This window comes from Coregonus lavaretus (genome assembly GCF_964263955.1).
Source record: "Coregonus lavaretus genome assembly, contig: HAP1_SCAFFOLD_4937, whole genome shotgun sequence".
Classification (NCBI taxonomy): domain Eukaryota; kingdom Metazoa; phylum Chordata; class Actinopteri; order Salmoniformes; family Salmonidae; genus Coregonus; species Coregonus lavaretus.
Genome location: NW_028160610.1, coordinates 27,501 through 45,035, shown reverse-complemented (window position 1 = coordinate 45,035; position 17,535 = coordinate 27,501). Strand labels below are relative to the sequence as shown.

Here is a 17,535-nt window from a genome sequence, read left to right as displayed (position 1 = left end):
GCGTCTAAAATTGCATCATATTCCCTACATAGTGCACTACTTTTGGACACATTATAGTGCACTACATTTGGACTTGGACGCAGTACTTTTGGATGCCATTTTGGACGCACCCCATGGAGAATATATAGGGGGTAATGAATACCTAATGAGATGTGAGTGTGAAAGAATCCTCCTTACTCTGGGTCTCTCTGCAGAGAGAAGGCTGATAAGAAGAAATTGGGCTTTGGGATTGACAGTCTGCTGCTGAGAGGGTGCACCGTCAGAAACACAGACCATGTAGCTGGGTTTGTGGTGTACGCAGGTGAAATATGACATCTTACCTCTAACCTCTGACCTCTGACCTTTGAGCTCTACTGTTACATCTTTACGTTCCTGGTTAAGTTATTACATTTTTATTAAGTTCATTAATTACAGCGTTGTGAACATGTGAGTCTTTAAGTTCGAACACCAGAAAAGATGATGATCCTCATTTGAGTAAACACTTGCCTGCTTGCAACCATGTAGTGGCTTTACTAACGGCCCGCCGCTGGCCAAGTTGGCGACCCACTGCCAGAAACCACTGGCGCCGCTACAGTGTTTTGCTCACCTCTTGTTCCAGGCCGTGAGACCAAGTCCATGCTAAACAACAACGGACCGAGATACAAACGCAGCAAACTGGAACGCAAGATGAACATCAACGTGCTCTTCTGTGTCATTCTACTGTTCTGCATGTGCCTTATAGGAGCGCTAGGTAAATTGATCCTACAGTTGACCCTAGTTACCATACAATCATGGCAACGCATTATTTGAAGTATACACACCTACATGTAAACCATACAGAAGCCGTATAGAAGTGCTAGGCAGTCAACCTACCTATATTAATTACCATACAATTACTACGTTATACTGTACTAATATACTTTCCCTATCAACATATAGGTCTACATACTGCATATTTTAGCATAGCACTGTATGAAGAAATCAGACACTCAGATACGTCCCAAATGGTACCCTATTCCCAATATAGTGCACTACTTTTGACCAGAGCCCTATAAGTCCTGGCTAAAAGTAGTGCACTAAATAGGGAATAGTGTGCCATTTTGGGACACACTTCAGCTCCCACGGTTAATAACTAACTAACTAGACACTGGGCCTGATCGGACAGCTCAGAGCTTCAGCTCTTTTCTGTCCATAGAAACACATGGATGGGTGGAAGAGGCAAGGTAGACAAGGAGCAAGGAAGGAGGGTGTGGTCAAAACAAGTCATTCACTAGCCAAGGTTAATGTTGGAATCCATGGACCTTTATAGGAAGATATTTAAACATTGATCAGGTCCAGATCCCAAGGTTAATGTTCTTATCCGTGGACCTTAATAGGAAGACATTGAAACATTGCTAGCTCCCCATCAGTCATCGGACGGCCATCAGCATATAGAAGAACAGAAGAAGAGGGGAAAGAAGGGAGGAAGAATAGCCCCCTCCCCTCTGAGACGGAGTATTGGGATTAATCCACCTGTCTTTACTGGCCTTTTTCCTTCTTACCCCCCCCCCCCCCCCCTCTCCTCCTGTTCTTACCCTCCTCTCCTCCTGTTCTTACCCTCCTCTCCTCCTTTTCTTACCCTCCTCTCCTCCTGTTCTTACCCTCCTCTCCTCCTGTTCTTACCCTCCTCTCATCCTGTTCTTACCCTCCTCTCCTCTCCTCCTGTTCTTACCCTCCTCTCCTCCTGTTCTTACCCTCCTCTCCTCCTGTTCTTACCCTCCTCTCCTCCTGTTCTTACCCTCCTCTCCTCTCCTCCTGTTCTTACCCTCCTCTCCTCTCCTCCTGTTCTTACCCTGCTCTCCTCCTGTTCTTACCCTCCTCTCCTCCTATTCTTACCCTCCTCTCCTCTCCTCCTGTTCTTACCCTCCTCTCCTCTCCTCCTGTTCTTACCCTCCCCTCCTCCTGTTCTTACCCTCCTCTCCTCTCCTCCTGTTCTTACCCTCCTCTCCTCCTGTTCTTACCCTCCTCTCCTCTCCTCCTGTTCTTACCCTCCTCTCCTCCTGTTCTTACCCTCCCCTCCTCCTGTTCTTTCCCTCCTCTCCTCTCCTCCTGTTCTTACCCTCCTCTCCTCCTGTTCTTACCCTCCTCTCCTCCTGTTCTTACCCTCCCCTCCTCCTGTTCTTTCCCTCCTCTCCTCTCCTCCTGTTCTTACCCTCCTCTCCTCCTGTTCTTACCCTGCTCTCCTCCTGTTCTTACCCTCCTCTCCTCTCCTCCTGTTCTTACCCTCCCCTCCTCCTGTTCTTACCCTCCTCTCCTCCTGTTCTTACCCTCCTCTCCTCCTGTTCTTACCCTCCTCTCCTCCTGTTCTTACCCTCCTCTCCTCTCCTCCTGTTCTTACCCTCCTCTCCTCCTGTTCTTACCCTCCTCTCCTCCTGTTCTTACCCTCCTCTCCTCCTGTTCTTACCCTGCTCTCCTCCTGTTCTTACCCTCCTCTCCTCTCCTCCTGTTCTTACCCTCCTCTCCACTCCTCCTGTTCTTACCCTTCTCTCCTCCTGTTCTTATCCTCCTCTCCTCCTTTTCTTACCCTCCTCTCCCCTCCTCCTTTTCTTACCCTCCTCTCCTCTCCTCCTGTTCTTACCCTCCTCTCCTCCTGTTCTTACCCTCCTCTCCTCCTGTTCTTACCCTCCTCTCCTCCTGTTCTTACCCTCCTCTCCTCCTGTTCTTACCCTCCTCTCCTCTCCTCCTGTTCTTACCCTCCTCTCCTCTCCTCCTGTTCTTACCCTCCTCTCCTCCTGTTCTTACCCTCCTCTCCTCCTGTTCTTACCCTCCTCTCCTCCTGTTCTTACCCTCCTCTCCCCTCCTCCTGTTCGTACCCTCCTCTCCTCTCCTCCTGTTCTTACCCTCCTCTCCCCTCCTCCTGTTCTTACCCTCCTCTCCTCTCCTCCTGTTCTTACCCTCCTCTCCTCCTGTTCTTACCCTCCTCTCCTCCTTTTCTTACCCTCCTCTCTCCTCCTCCTGTACTTACCCTCCCCTCCTCTTGTTCTTACCCTCCTCTCCTCCTTTTCTTACCCTCCTCTCTCCTCCTCCTTTTCTTACCCTCCTCTCCCCTCCTCCTGTTCTTACCCTCCCCTCCTCTTGTTCTTACCCTCCTCTCCTCTCCTCCTTTTCTTACCCTCCTCTCCTCTCCTCCTTTTCTTACCCTCCTCTCCTCTCCTCCTTTTCTTACCCTCCTCTCCTCTCCTCCTTTTCTTACCCTCCTCTCCCCTCCTCCCTTTCTTACCCTCCTCTCCCCTCCTCCTTTTCTTACCCTCCTGTCCCCTCCTCCTTTTCTTACCCTCCTCTCCCCTCCTCCTGTTCTTACCCTCTTGTCCTTTCTTACCTCCTTTTCCTACAATCCTTCTACCTCCACTTCCTTTCGCTCCGTTCTCTCACCCCTTCATCCCCCTCTCCCTCCTTTCCCCCTCTCCTTCCCCAAACAGGTCATTATATCTGGCTGGAGTCGTTACCCAGCATGCCTCTCTTCCTGATGCCAGACAGACATGGTCATCTGGACCCGCCCACTCTGTCTAGCTTCTACATGTTCTTCACGATGATCATACTACTGCAGGTAGAGAGAGTGTGTGTGTATGTGTGTGCATGCGTGTGTGTGTTGGTGTGTGTGTGTGTGTGTGTTGGTGTGTTGGGTGTGTGTGTGTGTGTTGGTGTGTTGGGAGAAACATCTTGATCGATGAACAGCCATAAAGCAAGCATTTGTGTGTACCAATATGACATCACTCTGTGACTGTTGAACAATGATCAACCCTTTTCCTCTCTTCCTTTCCTTCCTCCATCCTCCTCTCTTCCTTTCCTTCCTCCATCCTCCTCTCTTCCTCCATCCTCCTCTCTTCCTTTCCTTCCTCCATCCTCCTCTCTTCCTCCATCCTCCTCTCCTCCTCCATCCTCCTATCTTCCTTTCCTTCCTCCATCCTCCTCTCTTCCTCCATCCTCCTCTCCTCCTCCATCCTCCTCTCTTCCTTTCCTTCCTCCATCCTCCTCTCTTCCTCCATCCTCCTCTCTTCCTCCATCCTCCTCTCTTCTCTTCCATCCTTCTCTTCCTCTCTTCCTCCATCCTCCTTCCGTCTTTCTCCCCCAGATCCTGATTCCCATCTCCCTGTACGTATCCATTGAAATAGTCAAGGCGGGTCAGGTGTTCTTCATCACTAACGACATAGACCTGTATGATGAAGAGACAGACAGCAGAGTCCAGTGTAGAACTGTCAACATCACTGAGGACCTGGGACAGATTCAGTACGTCTTCTCGGACAAGACTGGTACCCTCACAGAGAACAAGATGGTGTTCAGACGATGCACCGTCATGGGGACCGAGTACGCACACAAAGAGAATGGTAAAGAAACAATGGGAACTGTAAAGAAACGATGGGAACTGTTCAAATAGCATCCGATGACCTGTGTACCCAATTGGGATTATAAAGACATTGGTTGATTGTGATCGTCAAGGTCACTGGACGTAATTTGAGATCTTCCACTAGTTGTCTACTTAGTTGTTTTTTAGGTATTTTAATGTGACTTGCTTCAGCATTGTTAACATGTTTGTTGGTGGTCCAGTCCTTGATGGTATAAACAAACTAAGGAGTGTGGCTTTACACATCCTCATCACAAGCTCCACAAACTCCGCTGGCTTGCCAACTTTAACCCTGGTTTCAACCAGACGGACTGCAGCCCAGCAGATACTGCTGTGGGAATCTTCCTCTCTCTTGTTATTAACCCATTGTTTCCTCATACCTCTCAGAACACGAAAGCATTTAAAGACTGAACAGAACATTGTGGGGCTCTGGCCTTGAGCTAGGCCCTTGAAATGCTGATGCAGTTTTAATTAGGGGTCCTAGCACCGGTCCTAGCACATTTTTACTGAACAGAACGTTGTAAATAGTATGTAGTGGGATTAGTACACAGTATGTCGTTTTAGTAGGTAGAAGGCAAGACAGGCCTCTGTACTAGTCTAAAGACAGCTTGTGAAGCAATAGTTGTTGCGTTCCAAGATGGCCGCTCTATTCAACTTTTCAACATTAGCCTCTAACAACAACAAAAAAATCACAACTTTTTCCACTGACATAAAAATACTTCTGGACAGCTGAAGCAATTCACACAGTTTTTCTTCATGAAAAATTATCCTTTCTAGTTTCTTCTGATTCTTTAGTGCTGTCTAGCCAACTCCTATGATCATTAAACATCAACAGGAGTTGGCTCTACAGTACAAACAGATCTGGGCCCATCTTATACTAACTGAGTGAGTGTACAGTAGAGTGAATATGTTTTGGCTCTCCTCTCCAGCCATCCGTCTGGCTCTCCTTGGGGAGGCTGATGACACAGAGGAAGAGGTCCTCTTCCACCAGAGACCACTCCCCTCGCAGACAGGATGGACCCTGGAGGACAACCATGACCATGACCCAGAAGTAATACAACGTTGCCATGGCGCCCAGCAACCTCACAGCGGCGGCGGCGGCCATCACAGGAACAAGGAAGGAAGTGCCCAGGGGGAAGTAGCCTTCAGCAGTCCACTGGTGAGATTATAGCTTGGTGATAACAATAACAACAACAAGAATAGAAACATTGTATTTGTTAGGCTGAGTACCCAATGTACCCAATGTACCCAATGTACCCAATGTACCAATACCGCTCAAGCAAGACAGTTTTGAATGGTAAAACGCTTAAAATAACTCAACCTAAAATACCGTATATTATATTTTTATGACACTGTGGTCAATGCGTGCGTGTGTGTGTGTGTGTCCCATGTGCCATGTCTGTAGTTGCACATATGGTCATGCTGAGCAACATGAAGCCATGGGCTACTGATATCACAGCACATCACATTAACATCACAGCAACATCACAGCAACATCACATCAACATCAACATCACATCAATAGATAGCAGCAGTAGATAGCAGCAGTAGATAGCAGCAGTAGAGAGGAGCAGTAGATAGCAGCAGTAGATAGCAGCAGTAGGTAGCAGCAGTAGATAGCAGCAGTAGATAGCAGCAGTAGATAGCAGCAGTAGATAGCAGCAGTAGAGAGGAGCAGTAGATAGCAGCAGTAGATAGCAGCAGTAGGTAGCAGCAGTAGATAGCAGCAGTAGATAGCAGCAGTAGATAGCAGCAGTAGATAGCAGCAGTAGATATCAGCAGTAGATAGCAGCAGTAAATAGCAGCAGTAGATAGCAGCAGTAGAGAGCAGCAGTAGATAGCAGCAGTAGATTGCAGCAGTAGATAGCAGCAGTAGATAGCAGCAGTAGATAGCAGCAGTAGATAGCTGCAGTAGATAGCAGCAGTAGATAGCTGCAGTAGATATAATCAGTAGATTGCAGCAGTAGATAGCAGCAGTAGATAGCAGTATGAGAATGCAGCAGTAGATAGCAGCAGTATATAGCAGCAGTAGAGAGCAGCAGTAGATAGCAGTATGAGAATGCAGCAGTAGGTAGCAGCAGTAGATAGCAGCAGTAGAGAGGAGCAGTAGATAGCAGCAGTAGATAGCAGCAGTAGATAGCAGCAGTAGATAGCAGTAGATAGCAGCAGTAGATAGCAGCAGTAGAGAGCAGCAGTAGATAGCAGCAGTAGATTGCAGCAGTAGATAGCAGCAGTAGATAGCAGCAGTAGATAGCAGCAGTAGAGAGCAGCAGTAGAGAGCAGCAGTAGATAGCAGCAGTAGATAGCAGCAGTAGATAGCAGTAATAGATTGCAGCAGTAGATAGCAGCAGTAGATAGCAGCAGTAGATATCAGCAGTAGATAGCAGCAGTAGATAGCAGCAGTAGATAGCAGCAGTAGATATCAGCAGTAGATAGCAGTAGTAGATAGCAGCAGTAGATATCAGCAGTAGATAGCAGCAGTAGATAGCAGCAGTAGATAGCAGCAGTAGATAGAAGCAGTAGATTGCAGCAGTAGACGGCAGCATTAGGTAGCAGCAGTAGATAGCAGCAGTAGATAGCAGCAGTAGATAGCAGCAGTAGATAGCAGCAGTAGATAGCAGCAGTAGTTAGCAGTAAACATAATTCCACTTTGACGTTATGTGCCAGTGACCAAAAATCTCAATTTAATCCATTTTTTAATTCAGTCTGTAACAACAACATGTGGTTAAAGTCAAGGGGTTTGAATACTTTCTGAAGGCACTCTACACCACATCCCATGCTGCATTAATACAAGCCTCATAACCAACCCCGTCCCATAGAGATACAGTAAAACACTGTTGTTTTTAATTCTGTCCCCCTGTCCTTTCTGTGTACAGGAAACAGAGGTGGTCCCAGACAGAAAGCTACTTCAGCGTGTTCTGAGAGGTGGTGGTGACGGGGCTGGTGGCAGAGGGATACGCCACTGCGAGGAAACAGATCTCTATCTTGACTTCTTCCTGGCTCTCGCTGTCTGCAACACGGTGGTTGTTTCCACAGCAACGCAGGCTCAGGCTCAGAGACAGCGGGTGAGTCGTGCTCTGTTCCAAGTGTTCCGTTCCTCTCCTCCGTTCTGTTCTGTTCACTGTGACCCTGACCTGGTGTAGGAGAGAGGAAGAGGGGATGCGGAGGAGGGAAGGAGGAGAAGAGAGGAGGAGGAGTGGAGGAAAGGGGGGAAGAGAGGGAGATGGTTTTGTGACCTCAACTTCTAAGACCACAGGTTATATATCAATATTTGATCTTGATCTTAATATTAATCAAATATTAAACCTTGCAAAATGAAAGCCTGCCTTCGTGATAGATCCTGATGGTTGAAAATTTGCCATTTTATCAGAACAGAATTTCTGGGAAGTACATTTTACTCATAGGATATCTTTAGGCTATAGTACTGCCCTGCAGTCCAAATATCTGGCAGTAAGGCTATAGTACTGCCATGCAGTCCAGATATCTGGCAGTAAGGCTATAGTACTGCCCTGCAGTCCAGATATCTGGTAGTAAGGCTATAGTACTGCCATGCAGTCCAGATATCTGGCAGTAAGGCTATAGTACTGCCCTGCAGTCCAGATATCTGGTAGTAAGGCTATAGTACTGCCATGCAGTCCAGATATCTGGCAGTAAGGCTATAGTACTGCCCTGCAGTCCAGATATCTGGCAGTAAGGCTATAGTACTGCCCTGCAGTCCAGATATCTGGCAGTAAGGCTATAGTACTGCCCTGCAGTCCAGATATCTGGCAGTAAGGCTATAGTACTGCCCTGCAGTCCAGATATCTGGCAGTAAGGCTATAGTACTGCCCTGCAGTCCAGATATCTGGCAGTAAGGCTATAGTACTGCCCTGCAGTCCAGATATCTGGCAGTAAGGCTATAGTACTGCCCTGCAGTCCAGATATCTGGCAGTAAGGCTATAGTACTGCCCTGCAGTCCAGATATCTGGCAGTAAGGCTATAGTACTGCCCTGCAGTCCAGATATCTGGCAGTAAGGCTATAGTACTGCCCTGCAGTCCAGATATCTGGCAGTAAGGCTATAGTACTGCCCTGCAGTCCAGATATCTGGCAGTAAGGCTATAGTACTGCCCTGCAGTCCAGATATCTGGCAGTAAGGCTATAGTACTGCCCTGCAGTCCAGATATCTGGTAGTAAGGCTATAGTACTGCCCTGCAGTCCAGATATCTGGCAGTAAGGCTATAGTACTGCCCTGCAGTCCAGATATCTGGCAGTAAGGCTGTAGTACTGCCATGCAGTCCAGATATCTGGCAGTAAGGCTATAGTACTGCCCTGCAGTCCAGATATCTGGTAGTAAGGCTATAGTACTGCCCTGCAGTCCAGATATCTGGCAGTAAGGCTATAGTACTGCCCTGCAGTCCAGATATCTGGCAGTAAGGCTATAGTACTGCCCTGCAGTCCAGATATCTGGCAGTAAGGCTATAGTACTGCCCTGCAGTCCAGATATCTGGCAGTAAGGCTATAGTACTGCCCTGCAGTCCAGATATCTGGCAGTAAGGCTATAGTACTGCCCTGCAGTCCAGATATCTGGCAGTAAGGCTATAGTACTGCCCTGCAGTCCAGATATCTGGTAGTAAGGCTATAGTACTGCCCTGCAGTCCAGATATCTGGCAGTAAGGCTATAGTACTGCCCTGCAGTCCAGATATCTGGCAGTAAGGCTATAGTATTGCCCTGCAGTACAGATATCTGTCAGTAAGGCTATAGTACTGCCATGCAGTACAGATATCTGGCAGTAAGGCTATAGTACTGCCCTGCAGTCCAGATATCTGGTAGTAAGGCTATAGTACTGCCATGCAGTACAGATATCTGGCAGTAAGGCTATAGTACTGCCCTGCAGTCCAGATATCTGGCAGTAAGGCTATAGTACTGCCCTGCAGTCCAGATATCTGGCAGTAAGGCTATAGTACTGCCATGCAGTACAGATATCTGGCAGTAAGGCTATAGTACTGCCCTGCAGTCCAGATATCTGGTAGTAAGGCTATAGTACTGCCATGCAGTACAGATATCTGGCAGTAAGGCTATAGTACTGCCACGCAGTACAGATATCTGGCAGTAAGGCTATAGTACTGCCCTGCAGTCCAGATACCTGGCAGTAAGGCTATAGTACTGCCCTGCAGTCCAGATATCTGGCAGTAAGGCTATAGTACTGCCATGCAGTACAGATATCTGGCAGTAAGGCTATAGTACTGCCCTGCAGTCCAGATATCTGGTAGTAAGGCTATAGTACTGCCATGCAGTACAGATATCTGGCAGTAAGGCTATAGTACTGCCCTGCAGTCCAGATATCTGGTAGTAAGGCTATAGTACTGCCATGCAGTACAGATATCTGGCAGTAAGGCTATAGTACTGCCATGCAGTACAGATATCTGGCAGTAAGGCTATAGTACTGCCATGCAGTACAGATATCTGGCAGTAAGGCTATAGTACTGCCCTGCAGTCCAAATATCTGGCAGTAAGGCTATAGTACTGCCCTGCAGTCCAGATATCTGGTAGTAAGGCTATAGTACTGCCATGCAGTACAGATATCTGGCAGTAAGGCTATAGTACTGCCCTGCAGTCCAAATATCTGGCAGTAAGGCTATAGTACTGCCCTGCAGTCCAAATATCTGGCAGTAAGGCTATAGTACTGCCCTGCAGTCCAAATATCTGGCAGTAAGGCTATAGTACTGCCCTGCAGTCCAGATATCTGGTAGTAAGGCTATAGTACTGCCCTGCAGTCCAGATATCTGGCAGTAAGGCTATAGTACTGCCCTGCAGTCCAGATATCTGGCAGTAAGGCTATAGTACTGCCCTGTAGTCCAGATATCTGGCAGTAAGGCTATAGTACTGCCCTGCAGTCCAGATATCTGGCAGTAAGGCTATAGTACTGCCCTGCAGTCCAGATATCTGGCAGTAAGGCTATAGTATTGCCCTGCAGTCCAGATATCTGGCAGTAAGGCTATAGTACTGCCCTGCAGTCCAGATATCTGGCAGTAAGGCTATAGTACTGCCCTGCAGTCCAGATATCTGGCAGTAAGGCTATAGTATTGCCCTGCAGTCCAGATATCTGGCAGTAAGGCTATAGTACTGCCCTGCAGTCCAAATATCTGGCAGTAAGGCTATAGTACTGCCCTGCAGTCCAGATATCTGGTAGTAAGGCTATAGTACTGCCCTGCAGTCCAGATATCTGGTAGTAAGGCTATAGTACTGCCCTGCAGTCCAGATATCTGGTAGTAAGGCTATAGTACTGCCCTGCAGTCCAGATATCTGGCAGTAAGGCTATAGTACTGCCCTGCAGTCCAAATATCTGGCAGTAAGGCTATAGTACTGCCCTGCAGTCCAGATATCTGGCAGTAAGGCTATAGTATTGCCCTGCAGTCCAGATATCTGGCAGTAAGGCTATAGTACTGCCCTGCAGTCCAGATATCTGGCAGTAAGGCTATAGTATTGCCCTGCAGTCCAGATATCTGGCAGTAAGGCTATAGTACTGCCCTGCAGTCCAGATATCTGGCAGTAAGGCTATAGTACTGCCCTGCAGTCCAGATATCTGGCAGTAAGGCTATAGTACTGCCCTGCAGTCCAGATATCTGGCAGTAAGGCTATAGTACTGCCCTGCAGTCCAGATATCTGGCAGTAAGGCTATAGTACTGCCCTGCAGTCCAGATATCTGGCAGTAAGGCTATAGTACTGCCCTGCAGTCCAGATATCTGGCAGTAAGGCTATAGTACTGCCCTGCAGTCCAGATATCTGGCAGTAAGGCTATAGTACTGCCCTGCAGTCCAGATATCTGGCAGTAAGGCTATAGTATTGCCCTGCAGTCCAGATATCTGGCAGTAAGGCTATAGTACTGCCCTGCAGTCCAGATATCTGGCAGTAAGGCTATAGTACTGCCCTGCAGTCCAGATATCTGGCAGTAAGGCTATAGTACTGCCCTGCAGTCCAGATATCTGGTAGTAAGGCTATAGTACTGCCCTGCAGTCCAGATATCTGGTAGTAAGGCTATAGTACTGCCCTGCAGTCCAGATATCTGGTAGTAAGGCTATAGTACTGCCCTGCAGTCCAGATATCTGGAAGTAAGAACAGTGATGTACGCAGTGAAGAGATAATTCAATTTTTGTATTTCAGCAGAAACATCAATTAAATTAGTCTGTCTCTTTATCTATCTGCCTCTCAGATTTATCTTGAATTATATACGTGCTCCGTCCTCGCCGGAAACGTTGCTGACCAAAACGTTCTCTTTCTCTCTCATCAGTGGTCAGCGTTAATTTACCTAATTGCTCTTTGAGGCTTCAGTTGAAATGTCTTGGTCCCTTTTTACTAAATTAACCACACACACACACACACACACACTTGGCATGGCACGGCATGGGGAGATACGTCAGAGTCGCCCTCGTTAATTTGATTACCCAGAGTTCCTGATTGGGTTGGGGAAATACGAGAGAGGCCGGCGGGCTGTCCCATGAATGGGCGGTCAAAACAGTTATTCCTATTGGTTAAGTGGCCGTGTGCACCTGGTGGTGCAATGAAAGGCAGACCGGAGTAGTTGATCGAAGTGTTATAAGATATTAGATGATCAGAACACAATTTCATCATGTTCTCATAAGACTAACCATTTAACCATTGGACTTATATTTCACTCAAGGTGACATGTAACTTATATCCCTTTCAGTTGAACATAGACTGCATTACAAAAAGCCAAGTGCCAGGTTTACTGCTTCACCACTTTGAAGCTTTACAAAAAAAAACCTAATACAGCACTATATAAAAAAACCACCATCCATTCTTTCCCCAGGCTAGTGGGCGTCCGAGCCCCTCTCTCCTCCAGTCCTTGGTAAGGAAAATATATTCTCTACGTCACACCATCCGCTCCTGGCAGCCCATGACTGAGAAGGAGGATCTGGACACTGACCCCAACACCAACAGCAGCCCCTCTGGCCCAGTCAACAGCCATGTGTCTGACCACCCCCACACCACCGCAGGAGGGCAGACCAGACAGACCACCCCCGCAGGGGGGCAGACCAGAGAGACCAACGCCCAGGGTGGGTAGAGAGAGAGAATGACTCAGTCTTATTTAATATGACTTACAGTCTCAGAACTAGTGTACATAAAACAGCAAGTACAAATGATATTGATAGTGTTGCAACGCTAAAACTACCCAAACCTACAACACTGACACATACAAAGGCATTGGAAGACACATGCCTCTGCAAGTGAATTGTAATCACAATCAGCTAACCAGATAAATAGCTAAGTGTGGATCTAACACGGTACTGTCACTGTCTCTGTCTCTGTCTCTGTCTCTGTCTCTGCCTCTGTCTCTGCCTCTGCCTCTGCCTCTGTCTCTGTCTCTGTCTCTGTCTCTGTCTCTGTCTCTGTCTCTGTCTCTGTCTCTATCTCTGTCTCTGTCTCTGTCTCTGTCTCTGCCTCTGTCTCTATCTCTGTCTCTGTCTCTATCTCTATCTCTGTCTCTGTCTCTGTCTCTGTCTCTGTCTCTGTCTCTGTCTCTGTCTCTGTCTCTGTCTCTGTCTCTGTCTCTGTCTCTGTCTCTGTCTCTGTCTCTGTCTCTATCTCTGTCTCTGTCTCTGTCTCTGTCTCTGTCTCTATCTCTGTCTCTGTCTCTATCTCTTACTCTGTCTCTATCTCTGTCTCTGTCTCTGTCTCTGTCTCTGTCTCTGTCTCTGTCTCTGCCTCTGTCTCTGCCTCTGTCTCTGTCTCTGTCTCTGCCTCTGTCTCTGTCTCTGTCTCTCTCTCTGTCTCTGTCTCTGTCTCTGTCTCTGCCTCTGTCTCTGCCTCTGTCTCTGTCTCTGTCTCTGTCTCTGTCTCTGTCTCTGTCTCTGTCTCTGTCTCTGTCTCTGTCTCTGTCTCTGTCTCTGCCTCTGTCTCTGTCTCTGTCTCTGACTCTGCGTCTGTCTCTCTCTGTCTATGTCTCTGTCCCAGCCAACAACACCAGACCTGGGTTGGTAGTGAGCACTGCTGATAAGCTTTGCTACGAGGCAGAGAGTCCAGATGAGGCAGCCTTGGTGTACGCTGCCAAGGCGTACGGCTTCACCCTATTGGCCCGTACCCCAGACAGCGTCACAGTGAGGTTACCTCACGGGCAGGAGCTGACCTATCAGGTGCTGGACACCCTGACCTTTGACCCCAACAGGAAGAGGATGTCGATTGTGTTGCGTCATCCAATCACCAGAGAGATAGTGATGTATACCAAAGGGGCAGACTACACCATTATGGATCTTCTAGGGACTCCATATGCAGGTAGGCTTATAACTAATGCATGGTCCTGTATGATACTGTATGGTCCTGTATGATACTGTATGGTCCTGCATGGTACTGTATGGTACTGTATGGTACTGTATGGTACTGTATGGTCCTGTATGGTACTGTATGGTACTGCATGGTACTGTATGGTACAATATAGTACTGCATGGTACTGTATGGTCCTGTATGGTACTGTATGGTACAATATGGTACTGCATGGTACTGTATGGTACTGCATGGTACTGTATGGTACTACATGGTACTGTATGGTACTGTATGGTACAATATGGTACTGCATGGTACTGTATGGTACTGTATGGTACTGCATGGTACTGTATGGTACAATATGGTACTGCATGGTACTGTATGATACTGCATGGTACTGTATGGTACTGCATGGTACTGTATGGTACTGTATGGTACTGCATGGTACTGTATGGTACTGCATGGTACTGTATGGTACTGTATGGTACTGCATGGTACTGTATGGTACTGTATGGTACTGCATGGTACTGTATGGTACAATATGGTACTGCATGGTACTGTATAGTACTGCATGGTACTGTATCGTGCAGTATGGTACTGCATGGTACTGTATGGTGCAATATGGTACTGTATGGTGCAATATGGTACTGTATGGTACTACTGTATGGTACTGTATGGTACATGTAGCTTTTACCCAAGTGACCTCAGATTGTCACAGGACCAATGCTCACTCTTGGGTCCAACATTTATGCAAACTGGGGCCAACGCAATAATTCCACTATAAATTATTAAAATACTGATTTTCCCTTCCACCGATTGAGGTACATTTTAAATTAGCTAAACACACCGGCTGGTCAGCGGCGCGAGAACAGTTTTCCATGGCTGGAAGCCCAGTCGAGATCCGGCCCCCCCCCTCCCAGAAGGCGAGATCGATGAAGATGAAGACAAAGAGCTGGATGAGACTCTTACGGAGAGGCTGTGGGGTTTGATGACTGAGATGTTCCCTGCTACACTGCGCTCTGCAGCTGAGGTGAACGCATCGGGCTCAGTCACTGTGGCCACGGAGCGGTACGGTTACTCCCGCGCTGCCCTGTGGGTGACCGCATCGGGCTCAGTCACTGTGGCCACGGAGCTGTACGGTTACTCCCGCGCTGCCCTGTGGGTGGGCACCTCCTCGTTCATGATCCTGGTCCTTCCGGTGGTGTTTGAGACTGAGAGACTACAGCTGGAGCAGCAGAGACAGATCCCCTGTTGGGCCCCAACGCAGGGATGCCAGATGGGATGCCAGGGAGGGATGTCAGGTGGAATGCCAGGTGGGATGCCAGGGTGGGATGTCAGGTGGGATGTCAGGTGGGATGCCAGGTGGGATGCCAGGGTGGGATGTCAGGTGGGATGTCAGGTGGGATGCCAGGGTTGGATGTCAGGTGGGATGTCAGGTGGGATGCCAGGGTGGGATGTCAGGTGGGATGTCAGGTGGGATGCCAGGTGGGATGCCAGGTGGGATGCCAGGTGGGATGCCAGGTTGGGATGCCAGGGTAGATGTCAGGTGGGATGCCAGGTGGGATGTCAGGTGGGATGCCAGGTGGGATGCCAGGTGGGATGCCAGGGTGGATGTCAGGTGGGATGCCAGGTGGGATGCCAGGTGGGATGCCAGGGTAGATGTCAGGTGGGATGCCAGGTAAGATGCCTCCCGCTCCAGTGAAGATGTGACCGACGTCCCTCCGACAGCCTTAGCGCTTCAACCAACGAGGGAGAGTGGAGGCTTGGAAGGAGAGAGAGACAACGAAGAGGGAGAAGAGAATACAAAGCTGCATCTGGTCAGCACATGTGATCATTCCAACATCCAGGATTGGCCATTTTAAGGAGATTAGAGGAGGATGATGTCACTTCCTGCGTGTTGCAATAATGAATGTCCCTTTCGCTGTCTGTCTTTACTCAACATCCTGCGGAGACTTCTGAGCACTGTGTTTTTACTCACTTCCCATCTTTTTTTTATACATAGCGATATAAATATGCATGTGTTCCAGGGGGTTTGGATCAGGTGGATAATTGAAGAAATTGGATTATTATTGTGGTTATAAGTGGTTACCAAGAGTGTGTGGGTCTGAAGAAAAATGTTTTCATGTGGGTGTGTAGCTACACATGGCCTTGCAACCGTTGTAACCTGTGTTTGGTTTGGGAACGTGTTCATACCACTCGTGTGTGTGGGAAAATCATGGTAGACATGACTTACATCATAGATCCGTCATATTCACAATCACAGCTGGTCATTGAGATCTATAGTGTCTGCTGGTTTTCCTTCTTACCTCTCCATCAAGAACTGGCTCACACTAGAGAAGCCAGGTAAGGTCATTGTCCATTGACTTGGTGACTTCTTGGTTGAGGCAACAAAAGACCAGCAGGCCACAAGACTCCAGAGACAAAGCCATAGATAGGGTGTTAAAGTGTTCTTTGTTGTGAGTGTTAGAATTCCGATTGAACAACTTTGCAGAGGGATAGCCAATTGAAAAAGCGTTGGTGATCAGAGTATGTATGAAAAATGCATGCACTCACTAACTGTAAGTCGCTCTGGATAAGAGCGTCTGCTAAATGACTAAAATGTAAATATAAATATATACTATATGGTACTGTTCAATAAGACAGGTGCTTATAATAGCATCAGCATGTGACCAGATTAGAAAGAAGAAGAAAAAGCTGGGCCCTTTACACACAGTTACCTGGTCAGGTCATGTGGTCAGGATAAACTTATATAATTATATATCATAATACAATATAATATATATGCCATTTAGCAGACACTTTTACCTAAAGCGACTTACGTGTGCATTTATGTATGGGTGTTAGCAGCGGGAATCCAACCCACAACTCTTGGCGTTGCAAGAGCCATGTTCTACCAACTATGCCACACAGGACCACATTTCCACTTTAGGACAGATGATTTGAGATATCACCTGATCCACACAGGACCACATTTCCACTTTAGTACATTGAGATATTACCAGGGTCATGACATCACTTTGAGTACTTATCTTGTTCTCTCCACAGAGAACAGGCTGGAGGGGAGCCAGAAGAATAGCACTCAAAGACACCTCGACTGGTACGCCAAGGAAGGACTACGCACCCTCTGTTTGGCAAAGAAGGTCAGCCCACCCATCCAGACACATTTAGAGACATGTCTAAGTAGCCTAGAAGAACGTTGACAGGGTAATGATTGTATGATCAAATTAGTTGTGTCTACTTGTCTGCTTCATAAACATCTGTTAGTGTTGGGTGTTGGGTATCAGTCAGCACCTCATCCCTCTCTCCTGGGGTGCTGTGTGAGAGGGCCTATGAGGACTGGTACCTGGTACCTGGTGCATGATGAGGACTGGTACCTGGTACCTGGTGCATGATGAGGACTGGTACCTGGTACCTGGTGCATGATGAGGACTGGTACCTGGTACCTGGTGCATGATGAGGACTGGTACCTGGTACCTGGTGCATAATGAGGACTGGTACCTGGTACCTGGTACCTGGTACATGATGAGGACTGGTACCTGGTACCTGGTACCTGGTGCATGATGAGGACTGGTACCTGGTACATGGTGCATGATGAGGACTGGTACCTGGTACCTGGTACATGATGAGGACTGGTACCTGGTACCTGGTGCATGATGAGGACTGTATCTGGTGCATGATGAGGACTGGTACCTGGTACCTGGTGCATGATGAGGACTGGTACCTGGTACCTGGTACCTGGTGCATGATGAGGACTGGTACCTGGTACCTGGTGCATGATGAGGACTGGTACCTGGTGCATGATGAGGACTGGTACCTGGTACCTGGTGCATGATGAGGACTGGTACCTGGTACATGAAGAGGACTGGTACCTGGTACCTGGTGAATGATGAGGACTGGTACCTGGTACCTGGTGCA

At 48.0% G+C, this 17,535-nt stretch overlaps 1 protein-coding gene across 1 annotated transcript in view; it reads left to right on the top strand.

Annotated features, from left to right (window-relative positions):
• Nucleotides 1–194: 194 nt before the first annotated feature.
• Nucleotides 195–17,535, top strand: part of LOC311121627 (phospholipid-transporting ATPase VB-like) — a gene marked incomplete at both ends in the record, with an annotated part of 31,103 nt that continues 13,762 nt past the window's right edge. The window contains 9 exons of the mRNA XM_084196089.1: nucleotides 195–301; nucleotides 599–730; nucleotides 3,438–3,565; nucleotides 4,091–4,343; nucleotides 5,290–5,519; nucleotides 7,237–7,425; nucleotides 12,254–12,416; nucleotides 13,315–13,632; nucleotides 14,541–14,933. Of these exons, the coding sequence (XP_084052215.1) occupies nucleotides 195–301; nucleotides 599–730; nucleotides 3,438–3,565; nucleotides 4,091–4,343; nucleotides 5,290–5,519; nucleotides 7,237–7,425; nucleotides 12,254–12,416; nucleotides 13,315–13,632; nucleotides 14,541–14,933 (1,913 nt within the window). The remainder of the gene's footprint in view (nucleotides 302–598; nucleotides 731–3,437; nucleotides 3,566–4,090; nucleotides 4,344–5,289; nucleotides 5,520–7,236; nucleotides 7,426–12,253; nucleotides 12,417–13,314; nucleotides 13,633–14,540; nucleotides 14,934–17,535) is intronic.